Genomic DNA, 26,089 nt, shown 5'->3' on the forward strand with positions numbered 1-26,089 from the left:
TTACTTCTTGTATTCTTCCGCAGGGTTAAACCGAATAACATGTGCTGTTTTGTCGCCTGATCGTTGGTAAGGCTAAAAAGGCCGCCATTTTGGCGACAAACGCGGGCCCACACACCCGCGCCAGATAATCGACGCTTTCAATCCGAAAAATCGATTTTCAGCGCGCCCGAGACGGACGGGCCTCGCCAGCTGACAGCGCTGCAGGTGCGAGCGCCACCTGCAGGAGCCACAGCTGGCGACGATCGTCGGTTTCGACGACTGGTGCCAGCGCAGGTTTCGACATTCAGTGAGATCCGTCGTTGACGAGTTTGAGGAGGTCTGCGAGGCTCGCCTGAATGCCGGAAGCGACTGGTGAGTGAAAGAGGGAGGAATGGGGAGGCGGAGAAGGTGGGGAGGTGGGAGAACGAGAAATAGAGAGAGAGAGAGAGAGAGAGAGAGAGAGAGAGAGAGAGAGAGAGAGAGAGAGAGAGAGAGAGAGAGAGAGAGAGAGAGAGAGAGAGAGAGAGAGAGAGAGAGAGAGAGAGAGAGAGAGAGAGAGAGAGAGAGAGAGAGAGAGAGTGAGAGAGATGTGTGTATATATATATATATATATATATATATATATATATATATATATATATATACACGTATTTAGGGTTGAGACAAAGGGCTTTTCCAAGCCTGCCTGTGCTTCCGAACTGTCTCCTAATTTCTTGAGTGGTGAAGGTGGAGTTTGTTGTGTGACTAGTCGGACTAGGGAATATAAATGTTTGTAATGTTGCCAATGTGAGTTCTGGTTGGCAGACGGTGTTAACTGCATTAGGCTTTGCATGAATTGCCCACATACTGTCAGCTACGTCATTGAGTGCCGGTGTGTAATGTCTAGGTAGGTGTTTGGGTGGTAGATAGCGCCAGGGCAGCGGCAGCCCTAAGGGAGGTGACATAGGCCATCGTGTTCCAAATGTGCATCACTACTGGGTGGCCGGGTTAAGATGGACGGAAAAGCGGAAATTGGCGGGGCAGAATGGAACTGGTCACGAGACAGAGTTGCAAAAGCGTGCTGGTGTAGTAGGCAGTAGATCAAGATTGCCGTTAAAATGCTTCCCGGACTGCAACGTAATGAAAGGCTTGCCAAATACTTTCTTTTCTTTCCCTGGTTGCTCCGATGGAAATGTTTCAGGCACTGCTGGGTTCTGATGTTTAGTCGGAGATTTGGCGAGCCCACGAAACCTATACTGGATCGAAAAATTGCACGACTGCTCTTAACTGTACCCCTTTCTAACTTCTGGATCCACTTCCTTGAACGTGTTTTCTGGTGAGTCGACAGAGAATGGTCTCACATCAGTCAAAGCAAATTCATTGCACGAGGCAAAGGGCTTACAGCCGAGTATAGCACTACAATGACCATACAATGGCCAGTAATTTCCCTCGCATTTTTTAAAGTAAATTCCTGTTAATTTTACGGGTTTTTTTTACTGCTTGGAGGACATAACTGTGTTGTAAAAAGTACCTGGTAATGGCCCTTCACGAGCTTTCAACGTTTTAATCAAGGTTTGCTATCCTTCAAAGTCGTCTTCTGACACCTGCGCTTTCATTGATGCATTGAAAATCACCACCAATGCAATCCCTCGTCCTGTAGCTATAGTATAAGTAATGTAACTCCTTGTGAAGTAAAAACACTTTCTAAATCTGCTGTCAAACCTGCTAATTGTGGAAAACTCTCAGTGCGCCAAAATAGACTAAGGCAGAAGATGTACTGCTACCCTGACTTTTGTACTTAGCAAGTGAGTACTTAGCTCGTCTTAGCACTAAAAATGAATGGTAACATGAGTTTTAGAATGTACCTCAGTTTACCCTAGTTACGCATGTAATCAATTCCTTGAAACCCGTTCGTCTGTGCTTTACCTGTATGCGTCTGCAATCCACATATATGAGTGTGCTTTCTAACACATGATCAGTCCAAGGCCCTAGAGCAGAAGGTATAACCGTCCGGCCAAATTCCGCTGCTTTAACTGATGACGTCACAAGTGTAGTCGACACGCAATGATCAACGGCGGATGCATGCCTACCGCAGTTTGTTTGGCTTTTTGAAACGGTTCTCAGACTGGGAGCCGTTAAATATCTATGGTTGGATCATAACAAGACTATTTCTTCTCCGAATAGGCCATAATACCGGTTACAAAGTTTATTAATGATTAATTGGCTGGCGTCCTAACCGAGCGCCTCGGGCTGGAAAGCCGAGGGACAAAACTCTCACAAAGCTTTTTCGGGAGTTTATTGCCTAAGTTGGAGATATATATGAAAACGCAAATAGTCAAACGGACGCATCTTAAAGAGACAACAATTAGAAATTATGCTGACATGAAAGGTCAAGGTCAGAGCAAAGGCCCGCGGACCCCCATTACATGTTTGCAGGGGCTGGGTCAATTGGAGTGTTTCATTTCCTCAAAAAGTACATGCTCTTTAGCTAAATGAGGATGCTGTGTCACGAACATGTAGATGCCACAATGGGGTCAGGTCAAGGTCATTCCATAGGTTAGCGTGATTATTTGCTGTATTCATGCGATCTATGATTCAAAATATTTTCACATCCATATTGATCGCATTATGCAGATTAAGCGTCAGCTACAATTTTTTTTCTGGTCATTACATAGTCAACATGCAGGTAGGGTGTCAAGATGAGGTCATACGAGGCCAACATGGCACGCAGTAAGCTAGTCATGTCATGCATGTTTCCGGATTGCTTATCCCACAGGAATCTAATATAATCACTTTTAATCTTGCATCAGGTCATCTTAGTGCCCGAAGAGATCAAAACTTGTCGTTTGTTACAACTTACCCTGACCTTTGAAAGGCATTCAATAGCCATGGGCTGGTTAGGGAAATTGATTTTGAACCTGCTGCATAAAAAGCTACCACTCTGCTCATGTCTTGTTTGAAAAGCAGATTTCATAATTTTCAAAGGGGCGAAAGTTTCAAGTTGCTGGCAATAGAGGAAAGCAAACTTTTTTGTAACAGTGAAGCCATGCCTAGTGCTCAGGTCGCCTTTATTTATGCGTGAATAACACACTCCAGCATACTTTCCTCAATACCAGGAGCAGCCATACAATGTCCTTATTCTAAAAATCAATGACTATGGGACACAACTAAAAGACCTGGTCACAGCATCTCTTTTCTATACAGCATGCACAGTTCTCACTATTGGTGGCTTGGGGCACAGATGCTTGTCCAATATCTATTCACAGTAACACAGTCTTCTGGCAGTTCTTCTCACTGTAGGGACTGCAGACACGCAGACTCTTCCCACGCTTCCCTCTTAGGTACCTGTCTCTGACAATTTCATGGCAGGTTCCTGGCGTATCTACGCAAAAAAGTAGAGTGCTCTAATTATCATCAGCCTTCAAGGGAAGAACTATCCTTCAATCTACTATCCATGGGATCATGGGAACTATCCATGGGATTCAGTCCCCAACAACAATAATATGTAATCCGATGGGGTTGCAACCCAATCCTATAAATATTCACAGCCTTTTAACGTTTGCTAGCTGTCCTTTATGCCACGCTAATATTTCATGCCTCAAAATGCTTTCAAACAAGAAATTAAAACAGAGGCTAGTTATCTGAAAGGTGTCAGGATCAATTGAAGAGATGCATCAACTTTGCAACATATTAATAATATGGTATATTTTGTACCACCAGGTTCATACATGTCTTTACAAACGCGGCCATAGAAACACAACACACACAATCGAGCATAATGCAAGACAGCAGGCAAAGCACTCAGCTTCCTGCAACTAGCGGCCCGATGCCGCCTTACACTAAAATCATGGAGAAAAACCTGTGCCTTCAACATTACCAACAGGTTTACGTATGGCTGCCGCACACACAAACAGCATCGTGCACAATACACTTATTTAGCTTTCGTGCATACCGCACAAAATCTTCAAACACATAATGAAATCCAACGACCACTGCCTCAAACCCCCACAAAACATAAATTAGATGAACTGAGAAATAGGAACCGACACGCAGCGACGCAAGTCAAGGTTGGTGAAATTATTTTGTGTCTTCCGCGCCACGCATTTGGCACTTAGCAAAAATGAACCTATGGCGATACACAGGGATGACAGGGAGCTGGATCAGCCACCGAATTGTGTAGTTTTAAATTGTACTTTGCTCGGTGGCAAGGGGGCACGGCCCCGATAAAACGAGGACGAGGAACAGAGAGGGTGCGGGAACGGAAATGCGGGTAAAAGGGAGGGAGCAGGGATAGACAACACGGAGCTGAAGCCCACGAGCCGGCAGGTTCACTAAGCCCTGAGGTAACCAGCTCGCCCCGTCCACCGATTACCGGCGCTGGGACCCGAGATGTACATCTCACTTATGTTACCGATCGCCTCGATAAGTGTTGCTACGAAATATACCCTGCAAGTAATAAGTAGTAGCTAAACGCGACCTGCATGGCTCTGACTAAGAGCCCGTGCTGCACTTCGTGATGGACAAATCGTCACTCAACGGGGCACAAGATCCGAGTCCACCTCCATCTCTGTAGCATCCCCCTGGTGCATCACCAGCAAATAAATAGGACTAATGACACCGCCACGCACGGAGCGATGACGCAGGCATGACAAGGGTGTGGCGACTACCTCAACATGTTTCTCATTCTCGCGTTCCAATGTGCTGCCAAGTGTGGACGCCTATCTGTCCCTCCCAGCCTCTCAATGCCCTGCGTTGCTTTCAGGCGCGTTTCGCCGGCGCCCCACCAAGTGTGGACGCCTATCTGTCCCTCCCGGCCTCGCAATGCCCTACTTTGCTTTCAGGCGCGCTTCGCCGGCGCCGTCGGGTCCCGCAACGCTGCCTCCTCCCATGCGGGCCAGCCTGCGTGCATGTCCCACTTCTACCACCTGCTGCCTGGCTTTGACCCGGACGGCGACGAGTCAGCGCCTGCCGACACCCCGCTCAACTGGCGCGCCATGGAGGACCGCATGTGAGCTGGTGCCCGTGGCAACACACCGGCAACCCATGTGTGTACTATGGTGGTCGGCAAGGGAGCATTGCCCTGTCTTATAGAAGGACGAAAGTCATAATTCACGGGATAGTAGACGGAGATCCCCTGCTATTTGAGCACGTAGTGATTCATACAGGAGGGGATGTTTCAGCTTACGACGGTTTGTCCAATAATTTCACGACTTACGTATGCTTTCGGCGCGGACTTTGCTGGCATTTCGATGTATTCAATTGCACGTATTGATTTCGATTGCAAGTATTTCTATTTAAAACCGGTCGGTGATATACCCTAATCGCGAACACATCTGATATGAGCAAACTGCCAGACGTTTAGTAACACTACCTCACATAATAGCCGTGCATACCCATTCGTCCTCCTAAAGTTGGTGGTGTCTTTATACCTATCAGTCACGCGTCGGACTGAGGTGCCACATAACGGGAGCAAACATGTCACGTTTGCCCGCGCTGGCAGTAGATTTACGGCCAGGCTGTCACCGGCTGATGACATGCCCCACGCCCCACACCGCGGCCGTGGTTCGCTGCACGGTTGGCGCCGGGTAGGTAGCATACACGTCCGCTGTGTCCAGATATTGCCTCTCCGCCCAGCCACAGGCGCAGTCTTCTGTGCAGTTCTAGGAAGGGGGGGGGGGGGGGGAAGAGGTTGACCGACTGGATTCTACTCTGTTTCAAGGGTGCGATCGGCACTCCGAATCCACAAAGGCTTAGTTTTGTTCTGTTTTGGGGTGACCATGCAGAGCTTCCTCAGCACCTCCCACGGATTTAGAGATCCTTCTGCTGCGCGTCATGCTCACTCGCACTGGACTGGCCGACCGTTTGAGTTCTGCGTCGTTCCTCGTTGGTGCACCAGTCAGCGGTACATCAACGCCTGGCCCGCAGTCCGGCGCCAACATGAGCACAGCTCCAAAAACGCCGTGGGGCATCTTCCATCGCGATGTTGTCTGCGGCGAAACCCTCGGTTGGGAGACAGCCGAGGTTATCGCAGCGAGCCGGCAGCCGCGCATGCAATCGGTTTGTCGCCGATACTGTGCACGGGCGACACTAAGCAACGCCCACTGCGCGTTGCCACGACGGGCGAGCATTCAGGCCAGTGTCGCTTCCAGCGAGGTGTTCTAAGGCTGCTCCCCCCCCCCCCTCCCCAGTGCACCGGTATTGCCATTCCCCCATCCCCCCGCCACCCGCCCTGCATGCGCCACTGGCGACGGGGGCGGCAGGTGTTGGATCTGCGTGCCGCCGGCGCCGCACACCGCGCACCCCCAGTGCGCCGCTGCTCTGGCGGTGGTGCGGAGGGCGGCCCCTAGTGGCTCGATCACCCGGATACAGCCCGTCAGTGTCGGCTGGCCTCGCCATGGTGCACCCACGTGCTCAGGTCGAACGGGCCAACATGGGCGAAGACCAGAGGTGAGCGGCTGCCGAGAGTGCAGGGGCGGAGGCTGCTGACCCTCCGGCGGGCCGGCCCGTCCAGGGAGCCTAAGCTGATCTGGTCGGTTCAATATCCCCCAACAGATCGCGTGGCTCTCTTTACTTGTTATAGAAGACGCTCTTAGGGTTGGCTAGCTGATGTTTATCTTTCTACCACTCTTGACCCGCCTCTGGGTGACAGCAGCTCCGGATGAATCACAGCGAAGAAAAACGACGGACCCACACACGGCGCCGTCGCCTCGCGAGGTACACAGTCCATGCCGAGGCTGAAGAGTACTCCTGTCCTGTCGATGGGGACATGGAGGGTGCTGAGGTCTCCCTGTGCGGCAATGATTCTCGTCCCCCACGCCTGCCCCGCGCGCGCTGCTGCATCTGCCCCTGTCAACGTTGACACTTGCACGAGGCCTGCAAAAATGTGATTGAGTGCAGTGAGCGACCGCTTTGGTACAAAAACAGGCCACATTAACATCGTCGGGACACGGGCCTTAACCCCGGGCCTGGCATGAGGGTTCGACGACTGCGTGGCAAGCCCAGCTCGAACCCCAGCACCCACAAACGTCCACCCTCCATCGTCCATCATCCCCCGAGTTGCGCCTCACCACCCACTCACCCCTGGCTCGGCCGGCCTCGGACCTGCCACGTGTTGTTTGGGCTCCGGCACCGGCGGCGGCTGTCGCCACCTGGCGACGAGTCACGGCGGCCGGCGCAGCTGCGGCGAGCCCCTGCGTCGCTCCCAGCGCCCGCGCCGGTCGCCGGGTCTCTGCGTGTCGTGCCGCTCCCAGCGCCCGCGCCGGTCGCCGGGTCTCTGCGTTTCGTGCCGCTCCCAGCGCCTACACCGGTCGCCGGGTCTCTGCGTGTCGTGCCGCTCCCAGCACCTACAACGGTCGCCGGGTCTCTGCGTGTCGTGCCGCTCCCAGCACCCGCGCCGGTCGCCTGGTCTTCGCCGGTCTTGCTGCGTACTCCGATTTGTGTCAGTCCGACGGCTGGCTGCACGCCGGCGTGAGCGTGTCAGGTGGTGTTCGTAATAAGCCGCATGCCAGCTGTTCCCGGTGAGAAGCCGAGCGTGTGTATGCAGTAGCAAGGTGTACGGCAACTGTATCCAGTGACGAGCCGTGTGTCAGTATGTCAGCTACATACAGCGACAACATGTCTGTCAGCGCGATGCATATGTCAGCTGTGGTCGGCAACAAATATGTGTCGATCTGTCAGCGGTGTTGTCAGGAGCTATGTTGTGGTATATTTGCAATGTTCGCGGAAAAATTGCATTTGTATCAGGCGCAGGGTGTAACGGTAGATGCGCTAAGTGTGTCAACAATACGTCACTGTGTCAGCATTGTCGGACAAGAAGCTTTACGTTAGTGGAGTTGCGTCGGATGGAGGCCTCTGTTGCGTCCCCATGTCTGGCATGGAGCTCAGAGATACATGTGGACTGTTAGGCTGCGATCGGTGGACTGTGAGGCTGTGAGCAGTGAGGCTGTGAGGTTGTGAGGGATGAGACCGTGGGGCTGTGAGCGGTGAGACTGAGACTGTGTGCGGTGAGACTGTGAGGCTGTGCACAAAGAGATTGTGAGAATGTGCGCGGTGAAACTGTGAGGCTGTGAACGGTTAGACTGTGAGGCTATTGGCGGTGAGATTGCGAGGCTGTAAGTGGTGGGACTGAGACTATGAGCGATGAGATTATGAGACCGTGAGGGTGTGAGCGGTGAGACTAAGGCTGTGAGCGGTGAGACTTGGAGGCCGTGAGGCTATGAGCGGTAAGACCGTGGGCTGTGAGCGGTGAGATTTTGAAGCTGCGAGCGGAAAGTCTGCAAGGCTGTGAGCGGTATGACTATGAGGCTGTGAGTGGTGAGACTTTTAGGCTGTGAGGCTGTGAGCGGCAAGACTATGAGGCTGTGAGCGGTGAGACTTTTAGTCTGTGAACGGTGAGACGGTGAGACTGTGTGCGGTGAGACTGTGAGGCTGTGAGTGGTAAGACTATGAGGCTGTGAGCGGTATGACTATGAGGCTGTGAGCGGTGAGACTTTTAGGCTGTGAACGGTGAGGCTGTGAGACTGTGAGCGACGAGACTGTGAGGCTATGAGCTGTAAGGCTGTAAGGCTGTGAGGCTGTGAACGGTGAGACTGTGAGTCTGTGAGCGGTGAGACTGTGAGGCTGTGAGCTGTAAGGCTGTGAGCGGTGAGACTATGAGGTTATGAGCGGTGAGACTGTGAGGCTGTGAACGGTGAGACTGTGAGGCTATTCGCCAATTGAGGGCCAATGTTTCTGTTCCCCTTTGATGTCTGGTATGCCTGAAGAGTACGCCCTGATTATAGATTGCGTTGCGTGCCTGAGGGCTGACTGTAGGTATATCGCATTCGCTAGTGTCTGAGGCGTCCGGTCCCACTCTGAGACCGACATGTCCTCCGGCGGTGACCGGATATGTCCTCCAGCGGTGACCGGATATGTCCTCCGGCGGTGACCGGATATGTCCTCCGCGGGCGACCTAACGTACCCTCTGGCGGTAACCGGATACGTCATCCGGCGATGTCCTGAGATGTCCTCCGGCGGCAACCTGATATGTCCTCTGGCGGTGACCGGATATGTCCTCCGCGGTGACCTGACATGTCCCCTGGCGGTGACCGGACATGTCCTCCGGCGGTGACCGGATATGTCCTCCAGCGGTGATCTGACCTGCTGTCTGGCGATGGCCTGACAGTGGCAGCCGATCTCGACAGAGCCTCAGGCACGTCGGCATCATGGACATATTCCGCACCATCCAGGCCAGAACGTGAGACCCCAAATACGGGCTCGGGTTGGCGAGCAAATTTCGGTGACCCGATGGGAAGCTCATGCAACAGGTCTAAGTAACCATGGTGTCTTTTTCTGGATGTGACTAGTAATTCTTGTTTGATGCGTCATGGTGCCATTCAAGCCATGCATGGCAAATAAAGTGCATGTTTGGTAAAGTTTCTGAGAAAGCAATGCATATTTGCAAACCTTTTTTGCAATTCAGATTGTCTGTGTCAAATGTGTATTCAACAGATAATGTAGGTCCCCGTTTCCGACATATCTGCCCCTGTATCTGCGCACATCTACGAAACAAGTTTGTACAAACCTACACTAAAGATCGACATTGTTATGCAAACATCCCCATCGCCTCCTCACTACAGACGTCTCCCTAGGTACAGGTTGTCGTAATGCATAATATCACACCGCAGGGAGCTCAACCATAAAACAATGCGGCACATCCACTAACCATTGCGCAGAACGGATACACCGGATCCAGGGCCCAGACCGCCCTGAATCCCGACCGTGTCACCACGAGCTGGGTGTTCCAACAGCATTCATGCTATGTACAGCTCCCCGGCAATGATTTCTGCGTCCGTCTACAGCAGCGCTGAACTCCGACAGAACCTCCGCCTCAGGATCAACGGCGACGGAAGCCGGCGAAGCGGGCTGCTGCTCGCATCAAGAGCCAGCTGACTGATTGCACCGTGTTTTTCAGGGGAATGACCCTGACCACGGGTAGCGTGACCTTGACGAAGGACGACAGTAATCTGATAGGCATCAGCATCGGGGGAGGCGCACCTCTCTGCCCATGCTTGTACGTGGTTCAGGTAAGAACGCGCGTAGCATCTAAGCAGCCTGAAATCGTGACCTTGCCGAGCGGCAGTATGCGATACCCCAGAAATAAGAATATCTAAAGGTATGTATTCCATACCAACGGTGCAACGTTAAGATTAGCACCATGTCTAGGGAAAACGAACATGTGGATGCTCTCAAGGCCGCGAACGGAATCGGTCCAAGGCTGCCGGATGATGTTGACCACATATCCAACGACCTGCTACAATTTAATCATCTACCCTTATAAGCAGATTGCTATAGCATTTTGCCTCCCGCTCCAGCAAATCTATTCCTCACTACCCTTGCTTTACATCGCGTTCGCTACGGGTAGTGCTCAAGTCACGCTGCACCAACAGGCACACATGCGGCCTTCTGCGTCAGATAGCGCGATCAAAAACCTGCAAACGCCAAAGATCTCCATCGCCATTGTTCGTGGCGTCGCAATGGCGGCGGGGATGCTGTTTAATCTCACAGTTACACGACTGCGTTTTGAAAATGCGGTTCGTGCGCCCATCACCGACGGCCATAGGGCGTCAGGCGCTGCAAGTGTATTGTATTTTCGTGCCACCTATGATTTGGGTGGAGTGGAGTGCATGCGGACAGCGAGCAGGTTTCCTAAAATTAATTGAAATAGACACGATCATACTCTTCAACTCTTCATCCACGAATGTTCGGGTTTGCAGCACATGCATAGTCGCGTCTGGGCTTCATGTGCTAGGGCACAGAAACATTTAAGAAACTTGCGTTCCTTAGCACGCGCCCCATTTGGGCCAACTTGGTTCCCTCCCGAAAGTTTTTGTCCAAAATGGTTGCCGAACGGCGCGCAGTAGCTGCGCAAAACTTTGCATAGCTATAAAAAATTAAAGGAAAAGTCGTTTGATTTAACTAATTTAGATTTACCTTATCAGGTCGTTGACCTACGGCAGGTCAAAGATAGGTCATCGATTCAGCGAAGGCAATTTCTAGGGAATAGTTTAATCGGATGCAACGACGAAGTGTTAGGCGATGCCATGCATCTCTGAGATAGTTTCTAAGGCAGCACAATAATTGAATAAAGCAACTTTTATTGACCTAGGGTCGGTATGAAGGTTAGGACCTGGGTCAAAGCCGACCTGTTTATTACTGCAGAGCTTGCTGTATGGGGTAGTTTCTGGTACCCATTTTGAATCTATTGATTACAGGAACCGCATTATACATCTTCCATAGACATCTGAAGGGTCTGGATAGGCCACTTGCCTAAAATGACACAAGTCAACATTTTTTTAGGAACACATTACCTAGCGTAATCTTTGACGCATATTCAAATCCACAACTCTAAGTAGTCTTGTATGATTTGGTCACCATGACCTCTGAAAGGTCAAACAAGGTCACCTACCTTGAATGAGCACCAGAAATATTTGCTTAGATCAGATATCTATGCCCTGGGGTCTGGGGACACCAAGTCTAAAGTTTGACCATATTTGACCCTGTTTGACCTTATTTGACCGAAAGGCCACGATCCTAGGAGACCAAAATTTCGACACAATCCATTCACGTGGAGGCCAACACGAGTTGTGAATTTGGTGTGCCTAGGTCTCTTATTTTCTGAGATTTCAGAGTGGTTAAATTGATCCCCATCCGAGCGAACGGTATTCAACCGGTCACCCGGGCGCGCGTTAAAGTCATATGGCAAAATACAGCTCCAGTCCAGTAGTAGCGGCATTGAGATGTCCTTTGCTACTGCCTATGCATTGAGAAAACTTACCTGTACCTGCATATCTAAGAAGAATCACATTTGAAAACTTTCCCGGCATTGGCGTACGAAGAGAAATTGTCCGCGTAAGCGGCGAAACACATCAAGTACTGCGGCATCTCACTTCATTTTTCCATCAGATGACATGCATTCATGCATGCTTTGCAAGAAAATATATGATTTTACCACTTCGCGCTGGATTGTAGTGAATCCTACAACCCTAACGCGTGATCCTTGCAGTACCCACCCTTGCATTGCTGGCCTCCATTTTTTTGTATTCCTGTTGTCCACGCGTCCCTTCATAACGTCTTCGCCGCCCGCCGTCAGGTGTTCGACAACACTGCTGCCGGCAAGGACGGTACGCTGCAGTCGGGCGACGAGCTGATTGGCGTCAATGGCACCTCGGTCAAAGGTCGCACCAAGGTCGAGGTGGCCCGCATCATCCAGGCGGTCAAGGTTGGTGTCGATCGGTGCAGTGGGCACGATCCGATTTGTCATATGATATCAATATTTCAGCCTGATTGGCCCAGCTGACTCTACGCGGCCGTCTCATCTTCCAGAGCGACCATATTTGCAACCATTCATCGCAGGTTCACGCAGTGTTCGATATCTAAGCCCGGTCCACTGGAAGTTCTTACATAAAGATGTGTATGTATTTGCCTGGAGGCTTTTTTGAGGTAGGTTTCTTTCCACAGCATTGCACTGAGAACACAATTTCACTGGCTCCGTCCGATTAATATGCAAGTAAATGGTGTGCGAAGTTTTTGAATTTCAAAAACATTCAAGCATACGGGTTGGAACTGGGTGCAGATCTCGACGGCCTAGCGTCGCAGCGACATGAGACTAGTCAATTTTGACAAAGGAAAGAACGAATGATCGTCTTGGCAACAGCGAGAGTAGATGTGTGCAGACGATGACACACTCGTGCGCAAATCAACGAGTCCGTTTTGGACTCGTTTTGAGACGCTTTTAGGCATTGATCCGAGCCATAGCGGACAAAGTAGTTGCCGACGAGCGAAAACAACTGCACGGTGTGGGTGACTAGATCGGTCAGAACTCACTAACATATTTCAAAACTGCCAGACTGGACAATAAGCCAGTGATCGGTCGAAAACGGCCATCATCGACGCATCGAATGTGACCTCGAAAACAGGGCGCTGTGGCCCAAATTGACAGCTGGACCATGGTAGTACATAGGAGTATAGTCCAGTGTATTACTACCCATGTCCTTCCATTCTATATATTAGGGCGTCTGGCAAAACTTGTGCGACAACTAAAAAGGTAAATAAGTGCAAATTCTCAATTTCTTCGGTTGATTTGCTCGGCCTTGCCAGTCTCTTAGCCAGCTACTTTTTCAAGCAATCTGTGTGGGCGGGCGTCCGAACGTTACACAGGCGAGCCTTCATGGGGGTAACGCCGCTGATCCCCCAGGGTGACGTCACGGTCAGCTACAACAAGCTGCACGCTGACCCGAAGCAGGGCAAGTCGCTCGACATCATCCTCAAGAAGGTGAAACACCGGCTGGTGGAGAACATGAGTGCCTCCACGGCGGACGCGCTAGGTCTCTCGCGCGCCATCCTCTGCAACGACTCACTGGTGAGCACGCACGGACCCAATGAGTTTTTTGGGGGGGTGGGTGGGTGGGCGTTGGAGCTCGAACTAACTTCTGAAAAGGGCATATATTTTGGCGTTTTAAGTGTTTTGCCGACTTTTGGACGGTTTGTATCCCACGAACTGTATAGCAAGGACCTCTTAACAGGCTATGATGCATCATGTGATGCTGATGCGTTCGGCTAAGTTGTGACAGCCCCGCGTGGTGCACGTAATGGGTTCAGTTGACGCGTTTCATACCCGCAGGCAACAGACAACCTATTGGGATGTATAAGCGGGAGATGTGATGCTGCAGACGCAGTGTTATTGTACGCTTATTTGTGCAGCATCGTGCATTGTGTAACATATTGTGCACGATTTCTAAGCTCACCAATCTCGGGTTGTTGCAAGATGGCTGCATTAATTTCAGCACATGACTTGAATGTTTCCAAACTGTGTTTGCAGGTTAAGCGGTTGGAGGAACTAGAGCGCACTGAGAAAATGTACCACGGAGTCGTAGAGCACTTAAAGAAAGTATTGAGGGCCTTCTTTGATCTTTGTCGTATCCATAAAGGTAAGTACGTGCATTGAAAGCCCTGTGAAAGATAATTTCGGTTATGTCCTCCACACTGTGGCTTATCTTCAAAATATTCTTTGAGAACGGAAAACATATTCATAAACCTTAGGATCTTCGAGATTGTGAACGTCCCCGCATGCACAATCGCAAAACAATTCTGCCCCTGCGAGGAAATGAGTATTCGTGCAGTGTCGTTCTTGACAGATTTGCATGACTAACGTTGTTATGACTGGTCTATGCCAGTGCGCAGCTGCTTGAAAATTCATCACTGATCCTGTTAGTTTGTGTTGAACACTTGAATGCCAGACATTGAGGTGAAGTCATGCGGGATCACGTAGAGTTGATTACAGAGCAAGTAGCAATTACTGGGCGATGTAGGTGATATCTGTGTGCGTAATACAGAAGTGCTGGTGATATACGCATACATGCATATGCGTATATATATATATATATATATATATATATGTGTGTGTGTGTGTGTGTGTGTGTGTGTGTGTGTGGTGTGTGTGTGTGTGTGTGTGTGTGTTGTGTGTGTGTGTGTTGGTGTGTGTGTGGGTGTGTGTGTGTGTGTGTGGTGTGTGTGTTGTGTGTTGGTGTGGTGTGTGTGGGGTGTGTGTGTTGTGTGTGTGTGTGTGTGTGTGTGTGTGTGGTGTATGTGTCTGAATAAATTGTTTCCCCATATCGGAAGAAATTGTTAAGGAGAGTGCTTAGGGGTATTACTTTGTAGCGTTTATATTGGTCCTGCCAACATTGCCAGAAAGCAAAAACATGATTATGCGTAACGACAATTCACGAAACATTTGTAGTCGCCGTCGATTCAAAACTGCATTGCTGCATTTCTCTTGCTCACAAAATGGGTCCCTGGTTTGATGAGCAAACTGGCCTAACGCCGGCCTGGGTTTTAGCGGGCTCTGCCTCACCTCCCCCTTAAGACCTATTTATAGGTGTCAGAGATTGCCCGTCACACAACTTAAGTGTGTCCCACACATATATCTGCCGGTTGATTGTTGGAACTTTGCCGCAGGTATAAACAGCTTCTGGCACTTTTACTTTCACTCCTTGGTTGCACCCAGTGGTGCATATTCCTCGAATTCGGGTCAAGATAGTGTCCTTTCATAGGCTAATGTCACATGCCGCTTTGGTGCACCATTCCGGAGGTGCATTGTCATTCGCCTTGAAAGTGTGCTTGTAGTAGTGTGATAACAGCGTGATGTGATGGCAGTGTAGCAGTGTGATGTATGGTGGTTGTAGTTGGTTGCGGTGGTTGTGACCGATGTTCCAGTTTGGTAGGCGCGCGCAGTTGGCAACGGAGCATTTAAACTCATAGACAGCATCGGCCTTTTTCACTGCTGAGTGATTTTTGGACAGGCTATTCGTCATGATTACACTCGATGTTTTGTGACTTTTGTAAAAAAAAAAATTAGCTTTCTTTTGTCTAGAAGATTTTTAGGACCATGATTTCTTGATATGAAATCACGAACAGCTTTCTATTCAGCCTTGTATGCAGTTGATAGCTTGCTCTGGTAATGCAGTTTAACGTCAGGGCTTACCATTTCTCCATCAGCTAGTTCCTCACGCAAGCGGGACTGTTTGTGAAGCTGCCGGTGGATCTGATGGTGTAAATCAGCGGGACTGTGGGTATTATTGACGATAATGTGTCTACTTGTGTCGGAGTTCCTCATGTATGAGCGGCCGTGTCCCTCAATGTTTGAGTATGCTGATGAGTGAGTGGTGAATGAGAGAATGAGTGCATGTGTGGTAGGATCACGCTTCCTTTATATCTGTCTGGACGCTACCTAGGACCGTCCAAGCTTCGCCAGTCATTTGCCATCGTCGGGACAGTCTTGACCACACATTGCTCTCAGACCCCCAGGTGGCACTTTTACTCACTCAGGGGCTATCTCAGACTCCCCAGGTGGCACTTGTGCTCACACATGGGCCATCTCAGACTCCCCAGGCGGCACTTTTGCTCACTCAGGGGCTATCTCAGACTCCCCAGGTGGCACTTGTGCTCACGCAGGGGCTATCTCAGACTCCCCAGGCGGCACTTTTGCTCACGCAGGGGCTATCTGAGACTCCCCGGGTGGCACTTGTGCTCACGGGGGGGCTATCTCGCTTCTTCGGGCCGGTGAATTAGAGAACTGCTCTGGTGTCATGGATGGATACCGTGCCCTCGGGAAATGCCACCGGGCCGAGGGGTCCATGCAAAGACAGACCATGCCTGTAGCCCACCGCCACTGACGCTGGTTGGTACAGCTCTAATCCTACGGCAGGGACACCAGTCTCCAGTTGCTGCCATCTCCTGGGTACGAGCCGGTCGACAAACAGCTGACTTAAGGCTTGAGCCATGGCTCTCCCACCTGCATTGGCACGCGCATAAAAACACGAAATGAGCTCATTAATGATTATTGGATTACTTTCAAGTGGCAAAGACCGTGCTAGAAAGCGAAATTACTTTGTTTATTAAACATGCTCCTAGATACGTAATTTTTCATTGCGTCATGGAACGTTTGTATGATGTTGAGGTGCTGCCAAGCCAGCCGCGCGAAATCGCCGCCCGCGTTTGTAGTACTCCAAAATCGCCGACAGATGGTAGCACGGCGCTGAAAGTGTTTGCTGAGCCAAGTAGTGTTATGTACTCGTGTTTGGCCCTTTCTCAATGTATTCTTACATATCTATCCGTGCGGTTAGGGTGTTTATTTGTATTCACATACTCGGTTATGGTGCTAGTACGTTATTCGATCACATGTCTTACTGCTGCAATCACTTGCAATCATCCCAAGTTCTAACATTATATAGCACAAAACGCGATTTGTGATTAAAACTTGCACAGATTGTTCGATATTGATGCACAACCAATGGACGTCCATAACATTAGGAAGTCGTGCACACAGATGCCAGATTTGAACGGCTCGACGATTATAATATGTTTGGCCTTGAACACCGCATGACCTGTAGGATGGCAGGATTTCAATTGCGTTGCTATGGCGTTTTGCATGCCTGAATGGCCTTGAAATAGTCCGCGCGGCGGAGTACTCTGCACATTTTCGCCGGCGTGTAGCTCGGAAATTCGAGGGTGCTGGGTCATAAGGAGGGGAAGGCTATGAACTGCACCGAATGATCTTTAAAATGGCTGTTTCAGTTGAAACCCCCCATACAGACGTGGAGCACTCCCTTTAATCGCCTGCCCACTTCACATGAGCGGTTTCCGGCGACACAAGCGCTGTTATTGGTTCCCGATGAGATATACCCGTTTCTCATTGGCAGTGTTCGGCGAATCGAAAGCGATGACTGGCTGCCCGTGACGTTAGCTTATCTCCCATTGGCAGCGTTCGGCGACACGTTCTCGGTGATTGGCGCGCGTGAGCCGCAGCCGCGCGCCAGCGAGGTGTTCACCAGCTTCGGTGACGCGCACCGCATCATGGAGAAGAACGGCGTCAAGCTACCTGCGCACGCTGAAGCCGGTGGGCATGAGCATAGAGCTGCACGGCTTTGGATGCTCCTTGTTTTCTCATAGTTGGTGTGGGCTCCCCTGCAATTAACCTTAATCACGGATAAATTCGTTGACAGCACCCGTAACTAACTTTAACTATGAGTTTCAAGGAATATTGGTATTCGGCTTTTCATGGAAGATTGTCAATCTCCGCTCGTGTCGTTGCGTGTGTCGTAATTCAGATATTCGTTGCAATGGAAATAAAGATGTGAACGCAGCGAGTGTTCTCTGCCACCAGCAGTGATGGCAGCGTTACATTTAGGCTTTTTAGACCTCGGGGCTCTAATGAATTTTGTCTTTCGTTCATAAGCGCTAAACGTGCATTGGAACAACACACGAAGCCTCCTCTCTTACCGTATGCCGTCATCATATAAAGCCTCCTTTCTCAACATATGCCATCATCACATGTTACCCTCTCTCTTACCGTATGCAACCATCACGTGTTGCCTTTCTCTCGCCGTATGCTATCATCACATGTTGCCTTCTTTCTCCCCGTATGCCATCAGCATATGTTGCCTTCTCTCTCGCCGTATGCCATCATCACGCCGATGCAGCATAGGGGCTCAGCGCATCGCCGTTATCTCCCAGTGCAATCTTAGCTGGGGCGTTTTTCCTATGCATGTATGAATATATATATATATATATACATATATATATATATATATATATATATATATATGTATGTGTGTGTGTGTGTGTGTGTGTGTGTGTTGTGTGTGTGTGTGGTGTGTGTGTGTGTGTGTGTGTGTGTGTGTGTGTGTGTGTGTGTGTGTGTGTGTGTGTGTGTGTGTGTGTGTGTGTGTGTGTGTGTGTGTGTGTGTGTGTGTGTGTGTTGTGTGTGTATGTGTGGTGTGTGTGTGTGTTATATTCGTTTTAAAACATCCAGCTTCTATTATGTTTTTCAAATGTCGGCAATGCCACTAGTCTGTGGGTTTATTCTTTGTCTGCGATATTCAGGCTGTCACATACTCGCTTCAAGACTAGCACGCAATCTTGCAATGATGAACCTCATCGGGGTCTGTACTAAAACGATGCCTTGACAACTCTTTTAAGCACTGTCTGCCCTTTGGGGACAGGGGTTTTCGTTAATATCCGCAAGCGACATTAACCCCGAATTCTGCTACGATCTGCGCACCAACATTCCAGATGACCCGCTGGTGTATTTCAGATTCTGAGCGATCTCGGCACCTACCTACACAAGGCCATCCCGGATACACGGCTGACCATCCAGAAGTACCTGGACACCAAGTTTGAGTATCTGAGCTTCTGCTTGAAAGTCAAGGTGATGCTGACTTTGACGCTCAGGATAGACTGCAGGCGAGAGGATAGACACGATCTGCATTGCCGCGTTTTCCGTACACCGTTCAGCGTGCCGCTTGTGCGAACTTCACGCAGGGTCTAGTTCGCAGTCCGTTGTAGCTTTACGCCACGCCAAGGTCTGGTTGTCAACTCTATTATGAATATGTCTTGGGCTTACGTGATCGAAGATGCTGGGATTTCTTATACAGCTTCTAATCTTTCTAAGCAAGACCAATGATCATTTGCCCAGTGAACCCCAGGATATGACCACTTCGTTGGTGCAGATGGTGGGCTCTGAATCCGGTAGGCTTTTCCCCGACCGACTCCTAGCCGGGAAATGGCAGCAATTGGTCAGCGATCTCCCTGCCGTGGGAATAAGGCTGTGCCAACCACGCGGTCTCGCTCTAGCTGCCGTGGCAGTCCTCTGCCCATCGGGCCCGAAAAATTGGATTGGCCCGCTGTAGGTAGAGGTGGTTCGACGGACGTCCTCTCGGCCAGCGCGCGGTGAAGACTGTCCCATAACGATGTCGCATTTGTTTTATTTACCCCCAACCGTGTCATCTACACACCTATTGGTGGCCGAGCTCTAACCAACTGACCGCGGACCAAACCGCCCCTGCTAGTCTCACCCTTAACCAGCTGTGCTCTGTCTGTCCCATCCTCGCGCATATGATCTCTGACACTCTTCTGACAGCTGATCAGCCAGTCTCGGACCAAATGAACAGCTGACCCTTAACTTGTTGGCCTTTACCATCTAACCTTTGGTCTCCTGTCATGTGACAAACTGACCCCTGATCAGCTTACCTTTATTAAATTATCTTTGATCAAATAATTTCTGATTAGACATCTTTTGATAGGTAACTTTTGACAGGTAACCTCTGATAAGGTAGCTTCCGTCTGAAGTTAAACGTCTGAAGTCTGACGTCTGAAAATCTGAAATATGATCACTCTATTTCTGACTATTGGCTATATGACATAAAGCCGCCTAACCCTCGCTCATATGACTGCTGCCAACCTGATTTCTGACCAACTGACCTCTGATTATTTGACCTCTGACCATATGACCCTGACTAGTCGACCACTGATCAGCTGACCTTGGACTAGTTGGTCATCTCACCTTTGATCTGATGACCTCTTACCTCTGCCCACCTCACCTCTGACCAGACCATTCTGTTCATCTGATCCCTGAGCGGCTAGCCCCTAAATGACGGACCTCTGACCTCACCCACCTTTGACCAGTTGGCCCATGACCTGACCGCAGGAGATGGACGACGAGGAGTACAGCTACGCCGCGCTGCAGGAGCCCATGTACCGCGTGGAGACGGGCAACTACGAGTACCGACTAGTGTTACGCTGCCGCCAAGATGCCAGGGCCAGGTCAGGCTGGACGGGTGCGGGTGCACGCAGGACAATGGACGGTGCGGTGGTTGCTAAAGCTTGCTTACCAACCGGGAATCAGTGTCTGCCTTTCCCGAACGATGATTGCAGAATTAGGGGGTTGAGGGGGAGGGGAAGTACTACGCGCAGCCTACTAGAGCATGATGCGCCCTACAGCCTTGGTTTATTCTGATTCTTTTGAGTGCAGCCTACTGCTTGCTTGCCCAGTAGTAACTTTATTTATCTCGTTGTGCGCGGACTTTGACTATATTTAGATCGAGTTTCTGATGTCTTCAGAGCTTCCCATGACAGTGATGCGAGGTTCTAAAATCATAGTGCATAAAATCTGGCCGGGTCCTGCGGTAACGCTGACTTCGGCGTGTTTCTGGATGTGTGCTGCCATTATCTGCCGGCGCGCTCTGGATGTTTGCTGCCAGTATCTGCCTCCATATCTGTGCTTGTCATCACACACGGCAGCCCAGGGGGACGTGCGGCCATTCGGTATAGCTAGATACCGAAGTTCATGTGTCTCAGTCTCAACGCATACCGAGGTACATGGACGTGACGGCACTCGTCTCGCACCGACTATGATATGACGTCATTCGGCGTCGTCACCGGCTTTGAGATGGCTCCCTCCGACCTTTGCCCAGGTTCGCTCGGCTCCGGTCGGATGTGCTGGTCAAACTGGAGCTGCTGGATCAGAAGCACGTGCAGGACATCGTGTACCAGCTGCAGGTGGGCGCGGCGGAGCGCAGCGTTACTCAGCGCGCACGCAGGCGGTGGCCCGTTCCCTTCTGGCTGTTGCTAGGGAGCAAATATGTCTGACGACAGTGCTCTGAGCATATGTGAACGGTGACATGTCTGGACGCGCGTACCCTGCCCCTGTCGTGGGGTGAACATTGGCTAGACGGTACATGTGCCCCTCCCAGTCGCTGCTATCAGACGCGTTGTGGTGTTTTTGAAGGAAATGACATCGAAATAGTCAGGTATACAGCATTGGATGATCATAACTTGAGTTATCCCAGCGTGGGGTTGCTGCGTTTCGTGATTGGAGCGCTGACTCTGCGTGTGACCTCCAGACTCACTGACATGTTTAAGTGATGTGTCAACATCGCTCAACCTCGCGTGCCACCTGAGCTCCATCCCGCTGTCGTCCACATCTCTGTCACACCTCCCTGTCGTCCCACGTCACACCCCCCTGTCGTCCCACGTCACACCCCCCTGTCGTCCCACGTCACACCTCCCTGCGTCCCACGTCACACCTCCCTGTCGTCCCACGTCACACCCCCTGTCGTCCCACGTCACACCCCCTGTCTCCCACGTCACACCTCCCTGTCGTCCCACGTCACACCTCTCTGTCGTCCCACGTCACACCTCCTGTCGTCCCACGTCACACCCACCCTGTCGTCCACGTCACACCTCCCCGTCGTCCCAAGTCACACCTCCTGTCGTCCCACGTCACACCCCCTGTCGTCCCACGTCACACCTCCCTGTCCCACGTCACACCTCCTGTCGTCCACGTCACACCTCTGTCGTCCACGTCACACCTCCTGTCGTCCCACAACACCTCTGTCGTCCCACGTCACACCTCCCTGTCGTCCCACGTCACACCCTCTGTCGTCCCACGTCACACCTCTGTCGTCCCACGTCACACCTCTTGTCGTCCCACGTCACACCTCTGTCGTCCCACGTCACACACCTCCCTGTCGTCCCACGTCACACCTCCTGTCGTCCCACGTCACACCTCTCTGTCGTCCACGTCACACTCTGTCGTCCCACGTCACACCTCTGTCGTCCCACGTCACACCTCTCTGTCGTCCCACGTCACACCTCCCTGTCGTCCCACGTCACACCTCCCTTCGTCCCACGTCACACCTCTGTCGTCCCACGTCACACCTCCCCTGTCGTCCCACGTCACACCTCGCTGTCGTCCCACGTCACACCTCTGTCGTCCCACGTCACACCTCTTAGTCGTCCCACGTCACAGCTCTGCGTCATCCCACGTCACACCTACCTCCCTCTCGTCCCACGTCACACCTCTCTGTCGTCTCACCTCACATCTCACCGTCGTCACACGTCACATCTCTCTGTTGTGTCACGTCACATCCCACTGTCGTCTCATGTTACATCTCACTGCCGCCTCATGTCACATCTCATTGCCGCCTCATGTCACACTCACTGCCGTGACTTCATCTCACTGCCGCCTCATGTCACATCTCATTGCCGCCTCATGTCACATCTCACTGCCGTCTGACTTCACATCTCACTGCCGCCTCATGTCACATCTCACTGCCGTATCATGTCACATCTCACTGCCGCCTCATGTCACATCTCACTGCCGTCTCACGTCACATCTCACCGCAGCGACTGATCAGCGGATTCGCCAGCTACCATTCGGAATGTTACGACCTGATGAAGGAGCACCAGTACTTCCCGATCGAGGTCGACCTGTCTCGATCGGCCTTCCAGTACGGGACGCCCAGCACCTTCCAGGTAAGCGCACAGCCGCCGCGACCCGGCCCCACATCTGCTGTATGGCAGTGTCCCGTGTCGCAGTCGTGTGAAATATGTACGAACGTGTCGGAATCCAAGCCCATTTTGGTCAGTTCAGAACGGCAGGTTGGTCACATCCTGTACGTTTCGCACTGTACACTCCGAAGCGTAAGCTTCGGAGACTTTGTATAAAAATATCATGCATTTCCTTACATTGTGGTTTGCCCTACCTCCATAACCATGGCTATCATACTTACCGCCGCTTTCGGCACTCTGTTATCAGCCTTGCTTCGTTGTGTCCGATCGTAGCTTGCCTATGCGAGTACGAAATAAAGACGAAACTTCCCGTGTGTGCCTCCACCCCAGCAAGGATGGCGTCATCAGGAGAGGAGAGGGGAGATCATATGTATGTGCTCACCTTGAAATTGTACCAAGCCCTCGAAAGTCATGGCACTGTCTAGCGTGCATTTCAGTGGCGGTGTCAGTATCAAGAAGGAAAGACTGCAACATCACTGGGCGCACCTAGCTTTGGTAAACATCTCGCGATGTTTGGTCTTGTTTGTTTTGGTTTATGCACCCTGTCTCTAACACTGTGTTGACTGTCCCTTCCGCAGCAGGACGGACTGGACGAAGAGGGCCTCGACGAGGATGACGACCACCTGCTGGAAGTTGCAGAGGAAGTGACTGAAGCCAACAAGCCGACGCCTGTTGAACCGGAACAAGACTTGTTGGGAAGTTTTTAGACCAGGTTAGGTCGGTTTCTTGAGTGACGCCAGCTGTTGCGACAGCCGACCAATAAACACTGCGAATGGTGGCTGTGTGGCGCGTCTGGTCACAGGCGGAATTTCCCACATGCTTCTTCTTGGTGTCGTGCCCGGAACTTTCAGCGTCTTCTTTCAAGAGCATTGATGGAATGTGAAACAATCAATGCAAGGAGACTGTTACCGTCACTCACGGGCTGGCGACATGTGACGCAAAGTGCGTTTGGATGTTGGGTGTCTTGCGTTTGTTTTCATGACGTGCCGAGCCGGAGCCTACTCGGGCGCCGTCGTTTGTTTTCATGATGTGCCGAGCCGGAGCCTACTCGGGTGCCGTCGTTTTGGTCGACGGTGCGGAAAGCGGAAATTTTCTTGGCTGCCTCAGAAGAAGAAGAGAACGGGTGTGGGTTGTGAGCATGTAGCTCATGACAAACCATCATAATGACAAATCATGATACGATTATGACATACAGCATGACGACATAACGTAAGATGTGAGCGATGATTTGTCTGTTGGTGCTGACAGGACCACTGCCGATGGAAAACTATATATCTGATTATCTAAGCCCTTGTTTTATTAGCCTAAGCCTTCAGAACGCGGAGATAGTTAGCTATCGTTTTCAACATGCATGACATATCACGATATACCTGTAAAGCATATAGGCATAACGGAGGAAGATATACGTGCGTGAAATCATGACATATGTAGATCTATTGTCTGAGCCTGTTGTGCAATAAAGAAGTATTACAAGAGCCCCATAACACTCACACACCTCAAATATGGGATGCAGATATAGTTAAGTCATTGTGTTTGTGCTCTGCAATTAGGCCTTAAGCTTCAAAGAAAATCTGGTTCGCTCGGAATGACGTACTTTTAAGAATAAAGCAGCCCCGGAAAGACGACAACCACGTTAGTTAACCCGCGCCCAATTAGATGTAAGTGAGCAGATTCTGCCAGTTGTTATTTTTGAGGTAATTTAGAAGGCAATAAATAGGTAAATAGCGAACTTTTAGCATGCATCGTAGATGCGTCCCCTACTTTACCGGTGTGGAGAAATGTATTGTGTCACATGTTACGAGAAAATGATGTTTAAATGACGTCGAAGCGAAACGTAGTTTTTGAGCAAGCTGCCTGAAGCGATATATTAAACGAAGGGAAATTATATGATTTACAAGACCATTGTCTCCTGATTCAAACACTAGATTCAAACTGCTCTCTACTATTCATTGTTCCTCCGAACAATGAGATTTGCTGCTTTTACAAAACTTCAAATAAACATTTTCAGTTATTTCAAAAATCCAACGCACATATAGCGTTGTTTCAAGTGTCAAGGTCAGTATCTTTACGAATACATTTTTAGAAATACAACCTTGGATATATCAAAATCCCTGGGTTGGATTAATGTGGCTAGCTGAATTTGACCATATTTGAACTGCCAAATGACCGGAATGCACATTGATAAGCATTCACACTGCACTGTTTTGCAATAAATAGTTTGGAATTCATGCTACATGACCAAGTGCTAATATTTCAAATGTGTTACATGACCTGGACTTTGACCTGAACTCAATTCACCCCCCAAAAAATGATTTCAATACACATCAAGGAGCATTTCCAGTGCATTTCACCCTAAAATAGTATGAAAACATGCGTGCATAACGAACCTGGGAAGATTCATATGTCGACGCTCTTTGACGTGACCTTGACCTTTCATGTGTAATGGGGTTATATCTCAATTAAGCTACTCTCTTAATACCTTTTCCTGGCTTTGAGATATTTCTTTGAGGAAAATCATATCGCGGTTTGTTGGAGTAAATTCACGTCATGCCAAGACCGCCATGTCCCCCCCCCCCCAAAGTTAACGTAAAAAAGTTCAGAGGTCGGACTTGATCTGCCAGTGACCTCGACCCTCAACTTGAATTCAAACTGGACACTTAAGTGCGTGCTTTATAACTGCCTCCTAGAGACTTTTCATTACCGCACGATGCGCTGGAATAGGACAGCTAGTTCGGGAAAAAAGCCAGGGGGGGGGGGGCGTAGCAAAATATGGCCATTACTCGGTAGTGGGACCTGGTTCGGCTTCCGACGCCATTGGGTTGGGTTACTTCGCATCATCTTCCCATTTATCATATTTTGTATCATAGCACAGCTGAATAGCTCTAGGTAAACTGGCACCATATGAATGACATTTATCACGAATCCGCCATGCGACTGGTGAATCCGCCAATTATGGAAAAGGCGAGCGCTGTAAACATTGGGAGGGAACCTCGAATGTGAGTGAGCTGCATTGTCATTGTTCTCGTATTGACTCTGTTTTCATGGGCCAAACAAACTATTTCTTTCGGAGGCTGCAGCTGCATCCCCAAACTATTGTGGGCATTCAAACTGTTGAAGTATTCTGAAATTTCTCTCGATTTCTCTTAAAATTTATTGAGCGTCGTTCATCAAAATTTCGCTATCCCCAAGTCAACCAGCAGTGCGCGGTACCTCCAGACACGGTTTTTGAGAGACACGTTAGGACGCATCACGGTCTGCGTAAGATGAGTGTGCTGGACGTGGTTCTTTGACTAAAACCAGCCGACTTTTGACCGGAATGAGTTACTGTACGGTCTGTTGCATCACCAACTCCCGTATTTAGGTAATGTGTGATGCTTACGTGACTGTCAGGATGAAATCCAAGAGCATGAGGGTTTTTGATTGAGAACCTCTCGAGGTGTCCACATAGGTTATGCTGACCTAC

General features: G+C 50.3%; 1 protein-coding gene across 1 annotated transcript; it reads left to right on the top strand.

Moving 5' to 3' along the window:
* The first annotated feature begins 293 nt into the window (after positions 1-293).
* On the top strand, positions 294-23,910 carry LOC119095597 (PRKCA-binding protein-like). Its single transcript, XM_037218456.1, is given in 13 exon segments — positions 294-351; positions 4,800-4,966; positions 9,911-10,022; positions 12,089-12,217; positions 13,193-13,357; positions 13,817-13,925; positions 17,258-17,373; positions 17,375-17,392; positions 18,590-18,703; positions 19,982-20,097; positions 20,748-20,832; positions 22,462-22,590; positions 23,205-23,910. Coding segments are annotated over 12 exon segments (1,323 nt in total). The 5' UTR covers positions 294-351; positions 4,800-4,865; the 3' UTR covers positions 23,334-23,910.
* Positions 23,911-26,089: the final 2,179 nt, after the last annotated feature.

Source organism: Pollicipes pollicipes, unplaced genomic scaffold, assembly GCF_011947565.3.
Source record: "Pollicipes pollicipes isolate AB1234 unplaced genomic scaffold, Ppol_2.1 Scaffold_4219;HRSCAF=4965_pilon_pilon_pilon, whole genome shotgun sequence".
Lineage (NCBI taxonomy): Eukaryota > Metazoa > Arthropoda > Thecostraca > Pollicipedomorpha > Pollicipedidae > Pollicipes > Pollicipes pollicipes.